Source organism: Scyliorhinus torazame, chromosome 10 (assembly GCF_047496885.1).
Source record: "Scyliorhinus torazame isolate Kashiwa2021f chromosome 10, sScyTor2.1, whole genome shotgun sequence".
NCBI lineage: Eukaryota > Metazoa > Chordata > Chondrichthyes > Carcharhiniformes > Scyliorhinidae > Scyliorhinus > Scyliorhinus torazame.
In genome coordinates this window covers 223,868,503-223,890,284 of record NC_092716.1, presented here as the reverse complement: position 1 = coordinate 223,890,284, position 21,782 = coordinate 223,868,503, and the positions used below count along the sequence as shown (strand labels likewise).

General features: G+C 47.2%; 1 protein-coding gene across 16 annotated transcripts in view; it reads left to right on the top strand.

Annotated features, from left to right (window-relative positions):
* Window positions 1-19,746, top strand: part of stk33 (serine/threonine kinase 33) — a 244,685-nt gene extending 224,939 nt beyond the window's left edge. For 15 of the 16 annotated variants that reach the window (XM_072466451.1, XM_072466452.1, XM_072466456.1 and 12 more), the window contains one exon: window positions 18,517-19,746. In XM_072466451.1, coding sequence (XP_072322552.1) covers window positions 18,517-18,732 — 216 coding nt within the window. In that variant the 3' untranslated portion in view covers window positions 18,733-19,746. Of the gene's footprint in view, window positions 1-1,130; window positions 1,399-18,516 lie in introns of those variants that run through there. The other variant, XM_072466465.1, reaches the window with a different exon arrangement.
* The last annotated feature ends 2,036 nt before the right edge of the window (window positions 19,747-21,782 follow it).

Below are 21,782 nucleotides of genomic sequence, written 5' to 3'. Positions count from 1 at the left end.
TGTCCTTGACCATTAGGTGGGCTCTAATGGCCTTAGAGACTCCTTGAGTTGCCATCACGCTTGTGGAAACCTGTACTAATCTATACACGGCTGAGGTCTCACCGGCGTGACCATTGACTCCCAGACGGCGGGTGAATGCAGTGTTGGATATTTAAATTAGCCTAATTGCTCATTTAAATATCTTTATCTGGATCACGGCCAGCGAGGGTGTTATCTAGAACGCACCAGGCATAGTGAGTTGGGTGACTTGCAATTGGACCGGCGCCTGGCACGAACCCCGACTTGGGGCTCTCTCAGGATCCACCCATCGCACGCAGTTCTGCGCTGGGTGCAGTGCGGTCACTGAATCACACCCAATGTGTTCCTTATCTTTTTTTTAAATCTTGTATCATTTTTATGAAAGGAAGGAAGAATTTTTCATTTTTGGAAACACATTTTTACCATCATGCTGCTCCAAGTCCATTTTAATTAAATAGACATGGAGAGATTTCCCCTCACACCTCCCAACAATATGACTTGACTCCCAACAACAGAAGGCAATCCTCCAAATGTGCCAGGGTAATATTTCCATTTATCAAACCAACTATCCTTAAGGTGGCTGAGCGGTGCTGCTAATTAGTATCAAATTATGGACAATTTTATGACAACAACAAGGAACTGTTACTTACCAGGAACGTAGATTCTTCTACAACCAGAAATGCAAGATGATTTGGTAAACTAAAAACTATTTCTGCAATAACTGGAAATAGAGGCAGTGCAACGCTAATAACCTTTGGGATGAAAGCCATGTTTATTCAGAAATAAGATTAATAGTAACACCAATAAACTATCAGATTTTAGCTGGTACATAATTACTGTAGATCAGAATATATTTCCAATCAATAAATGGCAATTCTCCTTTCACTGCTGCCTACTATATTTTCAGCAATTTGAACCACACAACTTTATGAAAAGCTGTAATGTGAGAAATTAAAGGAACAATTCTTTGTTAGGTTTTGCATGTTTAGTACAATAGCAAAAATGAAACTGAGGGATACAAGATACCAGTCACAATTGTATAGTTTTCTTTATTTTGATGAGGCTGATTCAGATTAATAAATACCATTTACATTGAAAACTATGTCTTGCAGTGATGGATCTGCCAATCAAATTAGATTTCACAGGTATCAGGATGATCCCCCCCAAACACCAGGGAAGAAATTCATACACCTTGAAGATGGAGCCAAACTGCAAACCTTGCTTGCAAGACATCCTGATTAGATCATTGTGAAGACAAGAAATGGAACTATAAGAAATTATAGTATTGTGACATCCAACACTTGTATGGACTCCATCCCCCAACACTTGTGAAGCAATTCATTTAAACAAAAGTCATATAAACTCCCATTTGTTACTCTACTTAAACAGGAGTTAGATGACTCTTTATATTGACACCTACATGTTGTGGATTTGCTCAAGACTAACTTTGCATACCAAGCTGTAGAGAGTATAGCTTTCCAGTAGGAATAACAAGGAATCTATTCAAGGATTTGGGAATGAAACCAGGAAACGCTGGAAATACTCAACAGGTCTGGCAGCATCTGTGTGGAGAGAAACATGTTTCAAGTTGAATATGATTTCTTCAGAACTCCTCTTCATTTTAGGATCCAAAACAGCAATTGTTCGAATAAAAACGTACGTGTAGATTTTTGTGGCCTGAAACTAGAGAGAGTCCTGATCTGTCATAGAATCTGGAGGTTTTTAATGCTCTGAGAGATCCTTAAATGTTTGCCTCACAGAGAGGGGCTTTTTGTACCTTGTTCTCTTTCCCTTAAGTTGCTGCCAGACCTGATGAGTTTTTCCAGTGCTGTTTCAGATTCTAGCATTCACAGTATTTTGCTTATTTTAGGGACTATTTGTGTTGTGTTTCTGCGGAATCTTTGCTACACCAATCCAAAAATGAATTTATCATTAGCTCTTTGCTGTTTTACTCCATGTCCTTATTTCTAAAAGTTTAAATACGATTGGACTTGAAACAAAAATCCTTTTATCCACCTGCACTCAAACCTTTTTAAGGAATTTCTATTTGAAGCCCTAGGGATCTCTGCTAATCCACTGCATTTTTACATTGAATGCAAACTCCTATGCCTTATTTTTCTACCCAAAATGTATTGTCGCACACAATATCAAGTGACTAATGCATAGCAAGCAACTAAATTAATTATTTTCTCTGCTTATGGAAGAGACCAAAAGTATGCACCCGAAGACAATTGAATTTTCACGGGACAAAGGATCTAGAAATTTCAGCTCAGGTTATTGCTGATAGGCTAAGGAAGACAAGGAATCTGGTCCAGATGGATTCTATCCAAGGGTATTTAAAATTCCGAACAAAATTAGTCACATCCTTGCCTTTACCTTTAGAGAATCATATCTAATATGACACATGTTTTTAATAAGGCTACCCAGGTGATTACAGACTAGTGCTCTCTGTTATAGCAAAGTATTAGAAAGTATTTATGAAAGTTGGATAATGAAATACTGAGATGAATATTGTACTGTAAGAGGACGTTTGTGTGGAGTTTGATTTACTATTCACTGAAGTTTGTGGAGAAAGTGATGGACCTTGTTGACAGAAGACAGTCTGTTGATGCAATATATTCTCACAAGCATCCAATGGGAGCTTGTCAGAAAAGTATAGTGATAGTCATGGGGATTTTAATCTGCATGAAGCCTGGAAAATTCAGATGGGCAAAGAGAGCGTAGATGAGGAGTTCATAGAATGTTTTTGGGATAGTTTCCCAGAACAGCTTGTCCTGGAGCCAAACAGAGAGCAGGCCATACTACACCTGGTATTGTGCAACGAGGTACGATTAATTGATAATCTCATTGTGAAGGCACCCCTAGATAGAAACGATCATAATAGGATTGAAGTTTAAACTCAGTTTGAGGGAGAGAAGAGTGGATCCAAGACTAGTATTTTAAACTTAAATAAGGGCAGTTATGAGCGCATGAAAGCCGTGTTAGCTAATTAAACTGGAAAATGCGGTTAAGGGATAGGTCAAAAGAGACTCAGTGGCAGACTTTTAAGGGACACTTCAGAATACACAGAATAGGTACATTCCAATGAGAAAGAAACATTCTAAAGGAAGGACCCACCATTCGTGGTTAAAGGGTTGAAGATCAAACTTAAAGAAAAATTAGGGTATGAGAGAGGAGCTAGTGATAAATATAAAGACAGAAAGAGTTTATGTAGATATTTGAAAAGTGAACAAAGTGAGCGTTGGTCCCATCAAAGGTGAGTCTGCAGAATTAATAATGGAAAATAGGGAGATGGCAGATGAACTGAACATGTAATTTACATTGATCTTCAGTAAAGAGGATACAAGTAACTTCCCAGAAACAGTAGTAAATCAGGAATTGAAAGAGTGGAAGGAACTCAAGAACATTACAATCACCAGGGAAGTGGTACTGAGCAATTTGTTCGGTCTGCATGCTGACAAATCCCCGGGTCCTGATAAACTTTATCTTAGGGTGTTGAAAGAAGTGGCTATTGTGACAGTTGATAAGTTGGTTTTAATTTTCCAAAATTCCCTGGATTTAAGGAGGTTCCATTACAGGGGGCTGGTTTAGCACAGTGGGCTAAATAGCTGGCTTGCAAAGCAGAACAATGCCAGCAGCGCGGGTTCAATTCCCGTACCGGCCTCCCTGAACAGGCGCTGGAATGTGGCGACTAGAGTCTTTTCACAGTAACTTCATTGAAGCCTACATGTGACAATTAGCGATTAGTATTATTATTATTATTATATTGGTAAATAGCAAATGTAACTCCTTTATTCAAAAAGGGTGGGGGACAGACATAAGGAAACGACAGGTGAGTTAGCTTAACATCTGTTATAAGGAAAATGTTGGAAGCAGTTAATAAAGTTGTTATGGCAGGACACTGAGAAAAATTCAAGGCGATCAGGTAAAGTCAACATGGTTTTGTGAAAGGGAAATCATGGGTGTGATTCAGTGGAACAAATTCAAAGTCCGGTTTTGGGCGCTTTTGGTGGGGTGTTTCACGATCCGCCTTCAATGGCACTTAGTGCCAAAAATGAACCCCCACGAGATTCTCAACATTACTGGCTGTCTCGCTGTCTGATTCGCCTGACCTGCACCTCAGCAGCTCGCCGCTAACAAGGGGGAGCTGCTTTTAAACACTCCCTCACCATTCACTCCCAGTCAACACCCAAGCATGACAGCATGCAGATCTGCTCCCCGTTTTGGGGATACCAACCTGGCCAGGCTTCTCAACACTGGACGAGAGCCAGGTCACCCTGGTCCCTGGTGGGAGTCGGAGGACCAGCAGCAGGGTCAGCAATGCCGCCTGACAGGCAGTAGCAGAGGCTGTCAGTGCGGGCAGTATGACGAGGAGGACCGACGTCTAATGTCAGAAGAAGACCAACGAGCTACAAGGGTAGGTTACCGCATCTCTCCTGGCATCAGTTCCACCTGCCAACTCTCAAACTCCCCCCCCTCAAATCACTGGCTGACACCTCGCACCCTCCCCACATCCGATCTTCGTGCTTGTTCCTCAGAATCCCCTGGCACCTACCAGCACACCCTTTCATGTCCAGGTGCAGTGCCCAGACATGCCCCCCCTCTGACCCCCTCTGATCTGTCCATCAATGTGTGACTTCTTCCATTAGCGCCAGTCTCCATCCTGAAGCCACAGCAGGCCCGCCCACACGGCCCAATCTCACCGGAACCAAATCCTGGCATCCATATATTCCACAGGTGTTCAAGCTGCAGCTGAACATCCTTGACTTCCAGTGTGTTTAACCCGCAGTGACGTGCCAATTACATGCAGCACTCACCACACCAACAACGAAAGCATCTGCAATCTGCAAAAGTATTTCTCCAATGGCATCATCGGGTGGCCTATTTGGAACAATGTCACGCACCAGGTCCCACAGCATCTCCTTCCCTAAAAACAGATTGCCTCCTGGACCTATACGTCCCCTGAGCCCAGTGTTCCAGGATCCAGGTATCTTAGAAAAAATTGTCCTTCCTTCCAGCTGCAGAAAAGGACGGAAACAGCAACAGCCGCCTCCAGGCATCTGCAGCCACCAGCAAGAGCAAGCAGCAAAGACAACCTGCAAATGTTATAGTTTATGACAGTATCAAAATACAAAAGACAATGCAATGAGGGCACCAATCACTTGGCACCCAGAACACACTCAACCCCCTCCGCACCCCGACCCACATCAGCAGAAAGGCCCACCAGCCCAGCCCACTGGAAAAGGCCACTCCCAACATGGAACACGGCGGAGGATAGGAAGAAAAACATTCCACCTCACCCTACAGGGGCACAGTTCAGCCCAGAACAGGTCCGGCACATTATAAACCAAACCAAATAGAAAGCAACCACCGATGGAGAACACAAAACAGGCAGGAAGACAACAAAGTCACCAGCCATACACCAAGCACAAAGCCTAAAACAAAGAACAAATGAACAACGCCACCAGCTGCCGATACAGTGCACCCTCCCCCTCGCACCCCCCCCCCCCACCTCCCCCGGCCCCAGCATCAGACCTACATTGGTGTGAGGGTGCTAAGAAGCAACTCAAACCACCTGATAAGGACACTGACACAGGTCCAGGGCAAGAAGGAGAGAGAACACCCCACCCCTCACCAGCACTGGCAGTGTGCTCTGAAAGAAAACATGAAACAGGCAGGAATATAACGAGGACACCAGCCATACACCTTCTCCAGCACTGGTAAATTGCCGGGGTCGCAGCAGACAAGCACATAGCCGCCAGGAAAAAGAGCAATACACTGCCAATGGTGCAGCAAGTGCCTGGCAGGATAGACAGGCTTCAGCTGTGGTTGCCCCTGTTACGGGTCTCCACAATATTTAAAGATGGCTTGAAGGCCTCACAGACACACAGCCCCTCACCATCCCCTCCCAGCCTAGGGGTGACCCCTGACATAGAATGCTTCAGCCCCCGTCCAAGCCCAACCCCCCTGAGGAGTGGTTCCCACCCCCCCTCGAGCACTAGGCGAGCAACTCTGATGCCCTTGAGCTGCATGCTGGAAAATGGAGATGGCTCCTCGCCTCCTCACTCCCCCTCAGTAGCCATTGCACCAGCTTCACGTTTTTGAAAAAGTGTACAAAACGATGCCCACGTGACTTGCCGCTGGCGAGTCGGTTAATTCCAGAGAGGCCGCTGTAATTGACTTCAATCTCGTCAATGAGATTGAAGTGGATGCAAATGTGGGATAATGTTGCACTCACCATTTCTGAATCTGGAACTTGCCATCAGGAACAGGCTGGGTGAATCGCAAAATGGTTTGCACCCAGCGCAAATCTTGATTTTGGCCTTTCTCGCTATTCACCCGGCACGTTCCGATCTGCGTGGGGTCCAACGCAATCTCTGAATCGCGCTCCATGTTTAATGAACCTATTGAAACTCTTTCAAGGAGTTACATGTGCTGTGAATTATGGGGAACCAGAGGAAATACTGCACCTGACTGGCCTACCCCTGCTCCTAATATGTACAGTAAGAAGTCGTACACCAGACTAAAGTCCAACAGGTTTGTTTCAAATCACTAGCTTTCGGAGCACTGCTCCTTACTCAGGTGAATGAAGAGGTAGGTTCCAGAAACATTTATATAGACAAAGTCAAAGATGCAAGACGATATTTTGAATGCGAGCATTTGAAGGTAATTAAGTCTTTACAGATCCAGTGAGCGGGGTAACCCCAGGTTAAAGAGGTGTGAATTGTCTCAAGCCAGGACAGTTGGTAGGATTTTGCAAGCTCAGGCCAGATGGTGGGGGGGTGAATGTAATGCAACATGAATCCAAGGTCCTGGTCGAGGCCACACTCGTGTGCGGAACTTGGCTATAAGTTTCTGCTTGGCGATTCAGCGTTGTCACATGTCCTGAAGGCCGCCTTGGAGAACACTTACCCGTAGATCAGAGGCTGAATGCCCTTGACTGCTGAAGTGTTCTCCGACTGGAAGGGAACATTCCTGACTGGCAATTGTGATGCGATGTCTGTTCATCCGTTGTCGCAGCGTCTGCATGGTCTCGCCAATGTATCACGCTTCGGGACATTCTTTCCTGCAGCGCATTGTAGCCACCTGGGTTGGCCACTTCCCGACTTAAAATGGAGATCCGCAAAGACTACAGGGAAATTCAGCCAACACAGGCAAAAACTAGCAGGTTCAAAGTTTCCTGTGTATTAAAACTTGCAGAAACCCAGACAGCACTGAAACTCACAGCCATCTGCATATTAATGAGCGATCCCCGAGAACAATTGAAACATTTAGTAAAACAAGGTCAAGCCAGACTCCTCGGCGCTAGCAGGAGCCAAGACAAAGGAAGGCCAACGGTCACCTAGGGACCGCCCAGCGATCAGGGAACGGCTCCAGTATTGGAGAAATCGATCCAAGTGATCGGAACGTAGTCCAATCACTTGGAACCAGATACGGGGTCCGCCCCAAAGGGGCGTGAAGCCCCTGGGGACTATAAAATCGAGTCCCCAAGTTCAATTCGTCCTTCTTGGCAGGGTCACTCAGCAGCGAACCAACCCTTGACAGTGAACTGCCTAAGCTGCCGCATCAACCAAGTAAGTCTCCAGTCAACGCACGCTACGAGATAGGCGCTCCTAGCTACCAGTCCATACCTGCTTTTGAATCCTGCAGACTCAGAATCGAACGAAAGGCCATTTGTTCCCCATACCTGGTGGGCCAGTTCCGAAGCTAAGTATAGGCCTTTTAGTGTTAGAGAATAGTCTAGAAAGTAGAGTTTTATGCATGAGTAGTGATTGACTGTGTATAATAAATGTGTTTTGATTTGAATAACTGTGTCGAGTTATTGATCAGTACTTGAACTTGAACCTCGTGGCGGTATCATAAAGATACCTGGTGACTCTAGAGCAAAGGTTATAGAAACAGAGCAAATTCAGTAAAGACACAACGGGCAACAAATTAAGAGCCAACTAAAGTTAGCAACAGTATGAGCTAGACAACGTTGACCGAGTCGCACGAGTATGTACCGCGTGCCTGGTGAGTGGTGTTCTCACGTGTAATGGTGGTACCCATGTCGATGATCTGGCACGTCTTGCAGAGATTGCCATGGCAGGGTTGTGTGGTGTCGTGGTCGCTGTTCTGAAGACAGGGTAGTTTGCTGCAAACAATGGTTTGTTTGAGGTTGCACGGTTGTTTGAAGGCAAGTAGTGGGGGTGTGGGGATGTGTGTTGGCAAGATGTTCGTCTTCATTGATGACGTGTTGAAGGCTGCGAAGAAGATGTCATAGATTTTCCGCTCCGGGGAAGCACTGGACGATGAAGGGTACTCTGTCGGTTGTGTCCTGTGTTTGTCTTGTGAGGAGGTCGGTGCGGTTTTTTGCTGTGGTGCGTTGAAACTGTCGATCGATGAATCGAGTGCCATATCCCATTCGTATGAGGGCATCTTTCAGCGTCTGTAGATTTCTGTTACGCTCCTCCTCGTCTGAGCAGGTCCTGTGTATACGGAGGGTTTGTCCATAGGGGATGGCTTCTTTAATGTGTTTAGGCTGGAAGCTGGAGAAGTGGAGCATCGTGAGGTTATCTGTGGGCTTAAGCAAAGTGCTGAGATGACCATCCTTGATGGAGATGAGTGTGTCCAAGAATGCAACCGATTTTGGAGAGTAGTCCATGGTGAGTCTGATGGTGGGATGGAACGTATTGATATCATCATGTAGTTGTTTCAGTGTTTCTTCGCCGTGGGTCCAAAGGAAAAAAATGTAATTGATGTATCTGGTATATAATGTCGGTTGAAGGTCCTGTGCGGTGAGTGGGTCTTGTTCAAACTTGTGCATGAAGATGTTGGCATATTGAGGTGCAAATTTGGTCCCCATGTTTGTTCCGTGTGTCTGGATGAAGAACCTGTTGCCGAAGGTGAAGACGTTGTGATCCAGAATGAAGTGGATGAATTGCAGAATTGCGTCTGTAGATTGGCAGTTGTCGGTGTTGAGTACTGAGGCTGTTGCAGCAATGCCGTCATCATGGGGGATGCTGGTGTAGAGTGCCGAGACGTCCATTGTGACAAGGCATGTTCCTGGTTCAACTGGTCCATGGGTGCTGAGTTTCTGTAAGAAGTCCGTTGTATCGCGACAGAAGCTGGCCGTTCCTTGGTCCGATGGGTTTCAAGATGCCCTCGAAATCCATCGTACAAGGAACGCCCAGCTTCTGTCATTATTATTATTATTATTATTAATAAGCTGGGCACAATGCAGTGGCTGAATCAAACCAAAACCCTAGTCTCACTCATGGTGACCATGAAACTTGAATTTTTGTAATAACCCATCTGGTTCATTAATGTCCTTGATGAAAGGAAATCTGCTGTCTTTATCCAGTCTGGCTTACATGTGACTACAGACCCACAGTAATGTAGTTGTCCCTTAATTGCCCTGTGAAATGGCCCAACAAGTCACTCATTTTATCAAACTCTTTTAAAAAATTCAAGAGAATAAAAGCAGATAGACTGCCCAACATCAACCTAGCTGCCGGAAAGGACAAAAACAACTATCCAATCCTGCAAAGCCTACCTTACTAAGATCTGGAGGTTTGTGTCAAAATTGGGAGAGCTGTTCTACAGAGAAGAAGCAGTCTTTTCTGTACTCACTGAATTGTACGTTACAATTAATGTCCCGGGCTCCTCCATCACCATCCCTGGGGATGCTGCCTTCAAGGTTGACCTTCCCACCCCAAGGCCAGTTGAGGCCCTTAAACAGCCATTGAAGTTCCAGTTGAGGGCCTCCTACTATCGTGGGAAGTGGGTTAGGCACTCCATATGGACAAGCTGCCAGGTATATGCTGTGTGCTTCCTGTGGGCTCGACACAGTGTGGGTGGGGCCTTCTAATCAAACACCCCATGGAGAGCCCTCATCAGGGCCATCCCAGCTACCTATCACAACGACTAATCTCTCTTCCCCCACACCTCGTTGGGGCCTGCCTTACCGAGTGAACCCACAACCATTCTTCTTCTTATTGAACTGTCATCGCTTTTTCATACATGAAGTTTACTATGCAGAGCCTCAGAAGAAATGATTATGAATGAAGACAATATATTTCATACATTCCCTTTAGATCTAGCTACACTACAAGTTTAGTGTGATAGGAATGCAATTTCAGCTTTACATCAGTGCTAACCTCACAGTATGGACGCAGAGTCCAACCTGATTTTGTGGAGTGAGATCACCTGGAGGATGCTCTCTCGTATGACTTTGGCTTGACACTGTGCAGAATGTATACCTCATATGCCAAAGCACTTTTTTGAAGCCAACGATACTTCCATCTGCATGTTGGTTTGTCAGCAGTTTGCAAGAAAATAATCAGCTGTTTGCTGGGATTGGTTAATATTGGCAATTTCAAATCAGATAATTGAGAAGATGGGGTGGGAGACTGTGGAAGCAGATCGATTGGAGGGTAGAACTGGAAATGAGAATGCTAATTGCTCCCATTGATTGGGGCACAAAAATGGAGACGGAAAATGTTTAAGTGAGACTTGGAGCTAAATTCTCCGTTTGGGAGACTAGGATCTCCTACCAGATCTGAATTTCATAAATCTGGTAGTGAGCGATTCCCAATCCTCAGCCATGCAAATTTATGCATGGTGAGTGATTCCCGAGGGAATCCTGCCTTTGGGCCGCCTTTTTGAGCAGGAGGCCCCCCATCCTCCGCATTGCAATTCAATCCCCACCCCTAGTTTATCTGAGCCCCCTCCTCCCCCCACCATGGAGAACCCCTAAATAAAGAGGCCCCCCAAAGAAATCCCTTAAATAAAGAGGCCCATCAAAGAAACTCCAGAAATAAGGAGACCCCCCCCCCGCCCAGACTTTCCAGAAAAGAGACTCCTGTCTGGAAGTTAGAGAGCAGTCCCAACAGAGGTCTGAAAGAAATCACTGCTTTAAAACTCACCTGGGCAATACTACCTGCTGGCTCAGACACAAGAAGCAGTACCTACCAATTTCTGGAAAGAGAACACCAGTCACTGTGTTTAAACTCCTCAAACGTTTGATCTGCAAGCCATTCATTCATTTCTCTTTGATATTGATTTCACCAGACTGTGATTGACAGCTTCCACACACTCCAGCTGTCAGCATTGTTCCATTCATCTTCCTTCACAGTCCAGATTCTCTGAAGTAGTCTGCTGTGAGAAGAACCAATGTTTACAAACATCAAGCTTTGATTGACAGCTCCTGAGACACTCCAAATAGCATTAAGTGCTTTCCAATCACCTCCCTTCACGGTTGAGTGATTTTGAAATGGTCAGCAAGAAACTGACAGCACTTAACTCTGTTTGAAGTGGTAAGGAGCTGTCAATCAAAGCTGGATGTTTATAAACATTGCAGTTAGACCACTGAGCCAGCTGGTGTATTGCCCAGATGTGTGCTAAAGTAGTGATTTTTTTTTCATGGCCTCTAGACTACTCACTAGCTGCCAGATAGAGGTCTCTCTTCTGGGGGGCTTCCAGACAGGGGTTTCTCTTCTCGGGGGCTACCCCACAGGGGTCTGTTTTCTGGGGGGCTTCCCCACAGGGGCCTCTTTTCTGGGGAGCTCTTTTCTGGGGGCTTTCCAACAGGGATCTCTTTTCTGTGGGGCTTCCAAACAAAAGTCTCTCTTCTGGGGGGCTTCCAGACAGGGGTTTCTCTTCTGGGGGCTTCCCCACAGGGGTCTCTTTTCTGGCGGGGGCTCTTTTCTCGGGGGGCTTTCCGACAGGGGTCTCTTTTCTGGGGAGTTTCCTGCAGGCGTCTCTTTTCTGGGAGGTCTATGAGGAGGGGTCTCCTCTTCCCGTACCGGCCTCCCCGAACAGGCGCCAGAATGTGGCGACTAGGGGCTTTTCACAGTAACTTCATTTGAAGCCTGCTTGTGACAATAAGCGATTTACATTTACATTTACATTTACTTACAGGGTCTCTGTGGGAGAGGGTGTCTATTTCATACAATCCCTACAGTGTAGAAGGCCATTTGGCCCATCGAGTCTGCGCTGATCATTCGAAAGAGAATCCTACCAAGGCCCAATCCGCCACTCTAGCCCCGTATCCCCACCCAACCTTTGGACTCTAAGTGCAATTTAGCATGGCCAATCCATCTAACCCGCACATCTTTCTACTGTGGGAGGAAATCGGAGCACCCGGAGGGAACCCATGCAGACACGGGGAGAAAGTGCAAACTCCAGAGTCATCCAAGGTCGGAATTGAACCTGGGTCCCTGGTGCTGTGAGGCAGCAGTGCTAACCACCATGCAGGGGATCTCTGTGGGGGGGGTCTCTTTATTTAGGGGGTCTCTGGTGTGTGGGTCTGATGGGATGGGCAAGCCTTGCATTTGGGGGAGGGGGGTGACCTTCAGATGGACTTTGGGGGCAGGTCCCTTAAAGGGTTACCCCCCTTGACCTACCGCGAGGTCCACCACGTCAGGGTCACGTTTGTTGGGATCAGTAGTTATTCTCACCCACGTGATTCCCGGCCCAGAGCATCGGAGAATTACGTCAGTCAGGAGAATTTGATGCCTGGCCCGCTAAGTGGATGCAAATGGATTTTATTAACCCCTTTGCATCCTCCCGCTGTTGTGTGGCATGAACCTCGAACCTGATGCCAGCTGGGAGACCAGAGCATCGGAAATGGATTGTTGCCTGGCACCGATCCAGTTTTCTTCACGATGCTGGATTCTCCGCCTCATCAGTAACTCCGCTACTGGTGGCGGATAATTCAGTCCTTTGTTTTCTGAGAGTCACAATTAACAGGCTTACATTAACACTGCAATGATGTTACTGTGAAAATCCTCTAGTCTCCAGATTCCGGCACCTGTTTGGGTGCACAGGGAGAATTCAGAATGTCCAATTCACTCAACAAGAATGTCTTTTGGGACTTGTGGGAGGAAACCGGAGCACCCGGAGGAAACACACGCAGACACGGGGAGAACATGCAGACTCTGCACAAACAGTGACCCAAGCCGGGAATCGAACCCAGGACCCTGGCGCTGTGAAGCAACAGTGCTAGCCACTGTGCTACCTCGAGATGTTTGTTTAATTTAGAGTACCCAATTCATTTTTTTCCAATTAAGGGGCAATTTAGCGTGGCCAATCAACCTACCCTGCACATCTTTGGGTTGTGGGGGCGAAAACCACACAAACACGGGGAGAATGTGCAAATTCCAAACGGACGGTCACCCAGAGCCGGGATCGAACCTGGGACCTCAGTGTCGTGAGGCAGAAGTGCTAACCACTGCGCCACTGTGCTGCCCTCCGTCAGATGTATTTAATTAATGTTTTCCCCAAATAAGTTTATATATAACAAAGCAGGTGCTAAAACTGAGATTTGAAATCCAGGTAATTGTTTGTTGGATCTTAAGGCTTGCCTGGCTGTTGGCTTGTGGGTGACATTATTTCCTTAAAGAGTGGTGTGACTGCTTTTTTGAGATAGTTAATGTTCCTTGGTTTGAAAACATTAATTGGCTCCATTTGGTGAGTCTTGTCACATACACTGGCCAGAGCTTGTAAGTAAAATAGGTAACGTGGTTGGAGTGATGATATATTTTAGTCCTTTAAAATAGGCATTTAATTAAAATGTGTCAAAATAATTGTAACAAATTATGGGTTTGTGGTAGTATGTATTGGGCGTCATGTGGGACTGGAAGCCCTAATGTCATTGGCTGACAGATCCCGGGTCCTGGTTGGCCGTTGACCTCAAGCTCCGCCCTGAAGGCGGAGTATAAGAAGCCGGAGTCTTCCCCCGCAGGCCAGTTTACTATCGAGCTGCGGGGGAACAGACACGCTTAATAAAGCCTCATCGACTTCACTCTATTCGTCTCATGGAGTCTTTGTGCGCTACAATTTATTAAGCGTGCCTAAAAAGGACTATGGAGCTCAGGATCATTCCAGAATGCCTGAGGATCAGCCCCCACGCAGTGAACGCGGCAGCAGCCTTCAAACACTGGCAGACTTGCTTCGAGGCCTACCTCAGAACGACCACCGGCCGAGTCTCAGACGAACAAAAACTGCAGGTCCTGCACTCGAGGGTGAGCACGGAGATTTTCACCCTCATTGAAGACACCGACGATTTCCAGACGGCGTTCGCAGCACTCAGAAGTCTCTACGTTCGCCCAGTTAACCAAATCTACGCTCGCTACCAGCTCGCGACGAGACGGCAAGCTCCTGGAGAATCGATGGACGAGTTCTACGCCGCGCTGCTGATTTTGGGACGAGCCTGCAGCTGCCCGTCGGTGAACGCAAACGAACACACGGACATGTTAATGCGCGATGCTTTTGTGGCAGGTATGCAATCCTCCCAAATCCGCCAAAGACTTCTAGAAAAAGAGTCGCTAGGACTCTCAGAGGCACGGGCCCTAGCAGCCACCCTAGACGTGGCCGCGCGTAATACCCGCGCCTACGGCCCCGACCGCGCGGCAGCCCATTGGGCCCCGTACGTACCCGTCGCGGCAAACCCCCTACCCCCCCCCCCCCGGACACCCCACAGGCTTGCGCGGTCCAAACGCCGAGGGCGCCCGCTGTTATTTCTGCGGCCAGGCAAAACACCCCCGACAGCGCTGCCCGGCCCGCGCAGCTATCTGCAAAAGCTGCGGGAAAAAGGGCCATTATGCGGTTGTGTGCCGGTCCCGCGAGGTCGCCGCCGTCCCGGGAGCACAGGGAGCCCTGCAAGCAGTCTATGCGCCCCAACCCCCCCAGCACGCCATGTACGACCCGCAGGCGCAGCCGCTCTGGGTCCCGACCACCGCGGTCCCGGGAGAACTGGGAGCCCTGCACACCGCCTACGCTCCCCAACCCCCCTCCCCGCAGCCCATGTATGACCCGCCGCCGCCGCTACCGCTTTGGGTCCCGGCCAACACACTCCACGGAGAGGAGGGAGTTTTTCGCGTCGATAATGCACTGCGGGGCAAAATCAAAAACGACAAGATCTTAAGGTGGAGGATCGAGCTCTCCACCTTCAACTAAGAGATCTTGTATCGTCCCGGAAAGCTGAACGAGCCGTCCGATGCCCTATCCCAGCGCACAAAAGATTTGCCTAGCTGCAGGATCCCACTCCGTACAGATCCAGGGATCCTGCATAGTTACCCTTACGGTGCAGGGGAGGGAGTTCAAAAACTACAAACTTAACGTCCTTCCCCAACTCTGTGCCCCCACCTTACTGGGATTAGGTTTCCAATGTAATCTACAGAGCCTTACGTTCGAATTCGGCAGCCCCATACCCCCACTCACTATCTGCGGCCTCGCAACCCTCAAAGTGCAACCCCCGTCCTTGTTTGCGAACCTCACCCCGGATTGCAAACCCGTCGCCACTAGGAGCAGACGGTACAGCGCCCAGGACCGGACCTTCATTCGGTCCGAAGTCCAGCGGCTACTAAAGGAGGGCATAATCCAGGCCAGCAATAGTCCCTGGAGAGCGCAGGTGGTAGTAGTGAAGACAGGGGAGAAACAAAGGATGGTCATTGACTATAGCCAGACCATCAACAGGTACACACAACTAGACGCGTACCCTCTCCCCCGCATATCCGACATGGTCAATCGGATTGCCCAATATAAAGTCTTCTCCACCGTGGACCTCAAGTCCGCCTACCATCAGCTCCCTATCCGCCCAAGTGACCGCAAGTACACAGCCTTCGAGGCAGACGGGCGATTATACCATTTCCTACGGGTCCCTTTTGGCGTCACAAACGGGGTCTCGGTCTTCCAACGGGAGATGGACCGAATGGTTGATCAACATGGGTTGCGGGCCACGTTCCCGTATCTCGACAATGTAACCATCTGCGGCCACGATCAGCAGGACCACGACGCCACCCTCCAGAAATTCCTCCAGACCGCCAAAGCCTTGAACCTCACGTACAATGAGGACAAGTGCGTTTTTAGCACCGACCGGCTAGCCATTCTGGGCTACATAGTACGCAATGGGATAATAGGCCCCGACCCCGAACGTATGCGCGTACTCATGGAATTTCCCCTCCCGCACTGCCCAAAAGCCCTGAAACGCTGCTTGGGGTTCTTTTCGTACTACGCCCAGTGGGTCCCCCAGTACGCAGACAAGGCCCGCCCCCTAATACAGACCACGACCTTCCCTCTGTCGACAGAGGCTTGCCAGGCCTTCAGCCGCATCAAAGCGGATATCGCAAAGGCCACGATGCGCGCCATCGACGAGTCCCTCCCCTTCTAGGTCGAGAGCGACGCCTCCGACGTAGCTCTAGCGGCCACCCTTAACCAAGCGGGCAGACCCGTGGCCTTTTTCTCCCGGACCCTCCACGCCTCAGAAATCCGCCACTCTTCAGTAGAAAAGGAAGCCCAAGCCATAGTGGAAGCTGTGCGACATTGGAGGCATTAACTGGCCGGCAGGAGATTCACTCTCCTCACCGACCAACGGTCGGTAGCCTTCATGTTCGATAATGTGCTGCGGGGCAAAATCAAAAACGACAAGATCTTAAGGTGGAGGATCGAGCTCTTCACCTTCAACTACGAGATCTTGTATCGTCCCGGAAAGCTGAACGAGCCGTCCGATGCCCTATCCTGCGGCACATGTGCCAACGCACAAATTAACCGCCTCCAAACCCTCCACGAGGACCTCTGCCACCCGGGGGTCACTCGGTTTTACCACTTCATCAAGTCCCGCAATCTCCCATACTCCTTAGAGGAGGTCCGTACAGTCACGAGGGACTGCCACATCTGCGCGGAATGCAAGCCGCATTTTTTCAGGCCAGATGGAGCGCACCTGATTAAGGCTTCCCGCCCCTTCGAGCGCCTCAGTCTCGATTTCAAAGGGCCCCTCCCCTCCACCGACCGCAACGCATATTTTCTTAACGTAGTGGACGAATACTCCCGCTTCCCTTTTGCCATTCCCTGCTCTGACATGACCGCGGCCACAGTCATTAAAGCCCTGAACAGCATCTTCACACTGTTCGGTTACCCCGCATACGTCCACAGCGACAGGGGGTCCTCTTTCATGAGTGACGAGCTGCGCCAGTTCCTGCTCAGCAAGGGCATAGCCTCAAGCAGGACGACCAGCTACAACCCCCGGGGGAACGGGCAAGTAGAAAGGGAGAACGGCACGGTCTGGAAGGCCGTCCTACTGGCCCTACGGTCCAGGGACCTCCCAGTTTCAAGGTGGCAGGAGGTCCTCCCGGACGCTCTCCATTCCATCCGGTCGTTATTATGTACGAGCACTAATCAAACGCCGCATGAGCGTCTCCTTGTCTTCCCTAGGAGGTCCTCCTCTGGAACGTCGCTGCCGACCTGGCTGGCGGCCCCAGGACCCACCCTGCTCCGAAAGCATGTGCGGGCACATAAGGCGGACCCGTTGGTCGAAAGGGTTCACCTCCCCCACGCGAACCCCCAGTACGCCTACGTGGAGCACCCCGACGGCCGACAGGACACGGTCTCCCTGCGGGATCTGGCGCCCGCCGGCAACACGCACACCCCCCCGACACCATCAACCCAACCCCCCCCCCCTTCCTGCCACCGCCGCACCCCGCGACCGCCCCCTTCCCAGGTGGATCGGTCCCCCTCCCCTTTGCACCGACAGCTGAAACCGTACGGCTCCTGGAGGCGACAACACTGGTACAAGCACCACCACCACCGCCGGGGCCGAGGCGATCGACACGGACGACCAGACCGCCCAACCGACTCGTGGCGTCGATGTAAAACAAATATGGACTGTTCACAAGAACATTTTGCTTTTCTTCCTATACCCTCTGTAAATAGTTGCAACAGGACGAAATTGTCCAATACTGTATTGCCATGTGAATGTTTTATCCTCCCAGGACCAGCCCTGTAAACCCTTACCACCATACGAAGCATCACCCCGCCGGGTTCATTTTTGACAAGGGGTGAATGTGGTAGTATGTATTGGGGGTCATGTGGGACTGGAAGCCCTAATGTCATTGGCTGACAGATCCGGGTCCTGGTTGGCCATTGACCTCAAGCTCCGCCCTGAAGGCGGAGTATAAGAAGCCGGAGTCTTCCCCCGCAGGCCAGTTTACTATCGAGCTGTGGGGGAACAGACACGCTTAATAAAGCCTCATCGACTTCACTCTATTCGTCTCATGGAGTCTTTGTGCGCTACAGGGTTTAAGGTAAGTGTCATGGGGGGGAAGGGGGTGCATACTTCCATAGAAAATTAATCTTATCCCTTCAACCATTTTCTAAATTATTACTGCTAAATATGCTTCTGTATACTGCAATAAGAGTGATGCAATATTGGGTAAACCTGCAAATTAAGTTAGGGTAAGCCTGTGCTCCATTCGTAATCTAGCTCCTTTGTTCATGCACCACAGACTTTTGTGCAATGTTGGGGACTGGTGCCAGGTTTGTTCTTAAAGCTGTTGGGCAGAGTTTTTACTTATTTTCTCGCTTGCCAAGCCTGATAAATGTAGTGTGATATCAAACCTGATTTACAAAGTGCACTACCTGTTTTTTTTTCTACCATTCTGTAAGCCTGATAAATTGAAATTTGCTTACATTTGAAATAATTTTATTGTCAATTTTCACTCGTATTTTGGTTATTTTCAGCCTCATGGGAGCAGCAAGGCTTCTCCAAAACTAAGCATGAAACGAACACCATTACAAGATAAACGAACATGGTCACCCACACACCTGATCCCGCCAGTCAGATCAGGCGCTATCTCTGGTAAGCCAGGGGTACGTAGATCCATAACCCCAACCGGTGATGGTTCTGGATGTAAATACACAAATAAGTCTACTCCTAAAACCAAAAAGAGCACATAGGATACAGATTTCTAACCTCGACACCACTAAACTTCAAAATGATGCCAAATGCAAATACTTCAAAAAGGAACTATGGATTGCAATGTTGCAAGATGACTTTGGCTTTCCACGCTTTGCTGCTGACCACAATGAATACATAAAGGTTATTTTTTACTTTGACTTCTATATTTCACTTGGTATTCTACATATTCCAAGAGAGAAGTATGGAACAAGGAAACTTCACTGATTAGCTTTCTTTAGTATTTATTAATATATTGTAGATGGAAGACTCCTAATTTATCTTGCTTAGAGATACCAGTACTGTTGGAAATCAGAAGTAGCTTATTTAAGATGTCTGTCTTTGTTGTGTAGGAATTTGTTGCATTTGCACATTAGATTTACTGTCATTGCTTATTTATATAGTTGCTACTTGGAGGCTGCAGAAACCCTTAAAAAAAACAATCAATGAATAGTCTGCGATGAGAATTAGAACATACTTTTTTGTACAATTAGTTGACTAGGCATGAAGAACTTTGTCTGTTCTAATTGTTATTTAGTAGCCCACAGAGCCACTGTAAACATTGTCACTGTTAATATGCAAACTGAGTGATTGCAGTGTTATTGTCAAGAGATGCAGATTGAACAATTTTATACTGAGTTCTGCAAAGGGAAGATAAAAAAATGTAAAATATGTTATATGTTAGATAAAAACAACCACTTACTTACACAAGAAGTATTACTGTAAAAATGTACCTTACATGGCTAACTTTGAGTTTGTATGTGTTGTACCTAAGCTGTGCATGATACATATTCCATTCTGTTTAAATATATTGAGTTGGCCTAAGATGTACTGTAGCATGGCATTATGCACCAAGACACCTGGGATGTGTTAGCTTATGCATGTCCATCTAGATAACTGTAGAAGGATAATAGTACCTGTCCTTGAATAAAGTTTTCTATAGCACATACAGGACTTTTAAAAGCAGATATTTTCTTTTGAATTGGAAAATAAATATTACCACCTTTGAATGAAAACTTGCAGGGATGTGATTATTTTCATCTTTAATCTGATTCCAGTCATTTTGTATGAGCTTCTTTGACATTTAATCATTTCTTTCAAAAGTATTCCTTTTTAGAAACATTTCTTCACATTGTTCAAAGTTATCATCCTAGTTATAAATTATATACAACCAAGTGTGTCCCCAGCACAATATTGCCACATGGACTAAAATTTTGACACATCCCTGTATTGAGGTTTCAGAAGCTCAGATGGGCCATAAAATGTTAAGTATAGAATTGAATTGTTTTCTCGTAACCAATATTCTGTGCAAATGCTTAATGTTCGTGTTCCCTGCGTCGCTGCCCTCTATCGAGCTCCAGTTCTGATCATGTTTCAGATGTCATTTCATCATATCATGTCACTTATTCAGATCTTATTTGACTTGAGTTTCCATTGCAAGCAAGGCTGGACACACCAACCCAAGTAAGTGTGTGGGGACATTTACCCATCAAACTTTAGTTTATCCATTTTAAGTGGTGGATAGCATGTTTCCAAGTCGTGTGAGTGAAATATGCCTGGTGAAATACATTAACACACAATGTCACATGGAAGTAAATTTCTTATTCACCTGGGGTATGGGAGAGAGCTATTGAAAATGCTACCACTACATAATATAGATTGGTCGTTTATGTATTCCTTTAAAATAGACATACATATAGGCATGTCTCCTGGTTTCTGTAGCTGAAGAATAAAATATTGTAAACTAAAAGGTTACATGTTACCAATTGTGAATTGAAACCTTCACCCCTGTGAAACAATGCTCACTCTTGTCTTCCGGACAAATGTGAGGTAATGCATTTTGGAAGGTCTACTGCAGGTAGGGAATATACAATGAATGGTAGAACACTCAAGAGTATTGAAAATCAGAGAGATCTAGGTGTACAGGTCCACAGGTCACTGAAAGGGGCAACACAGGTGGAGAAGGTAGTCAAGAAGGCATACGGCATGCTTGCCTTCATTGGCCGGGGCATTGAGTATTAGAATTGGCAAGTCATGTATAGAACCTTAGTTAGGCCACATTTGGAGTATAGTGTTTAATTCTTGTCGCCACACTACCAGAAGGATGTGGAGGCTTTAGAGAGGGTGCAGAAGAGATTTACCAGGATGTTGTCTGGTATGGAGGGCATTAGCTATGAGGAGCGGTTGAATAAACTCGGTTTGTTCTCACTGGACCGACGGAGTTTGAGGGGCGACCTGATAGAGGCCTACAAAATTATGAGGGGCATAGACAGAGTGGATAGTCAGAGGCTTTTCCCCAGGGTTACTAGGGGGCATAGGTTTAAGGTGCGACACGCAAGGTTTAGAGTAGATGTACGAGGCAAGTTTCTTCATACAGAGGATAGTGGGTGCCTGGAACTCGCTGCAGAAGGAGGTGGTGGAAACAGGGACGATAGTGCCATTTAAGGGGCATCTTGACAAATACATGAATAGGATGGGAAATAAAGGAATACAGACCCAGGAAGTGTAGAAGATTGTAGTTTAGTCGGGCAGCATGGTCGGCACGGACTTGGAGGGCCGAAGGGCCTGTTCCTCTGCTGTACTTTTCTTTGTTCTTTGTTCAAATAAGTGAAAAGTGTGTGAAACCTGTAAAGTAACAATGGGAAAATATGTCATTTGAAACATGGAAGTCTGGCAAAACCTGACCTGAGGGTACATGAGAAAATGTGGGGAAAAATCCTACGAAGGGTTAACAGCAGCTGTAAAAGATTGTTTTGAAATGCAGATAACCTTTATCAAACAGGTTTTGAGCTGTAAAACTGATGCCTGTCTTTCAAATCAAAGCAGATTGAACTTTTAGTTACATGAAGTTAATTATTTTAGTAAGCAGCTAAAAAAGAATTGCCAGGATCTTCAGTTGAATTGGGTGACAAATGTTTGGTGTGAAATCCTGCTGACACCAGTTGAATATGGGAAGCCGGGGACGACGTGTCCACGAGAGCACAGGTTAACCCCAAATCGGGGCCAGAGTTCGGACAAGCTAAGGGCACTATTTGGTAATAAAGCAACTTTA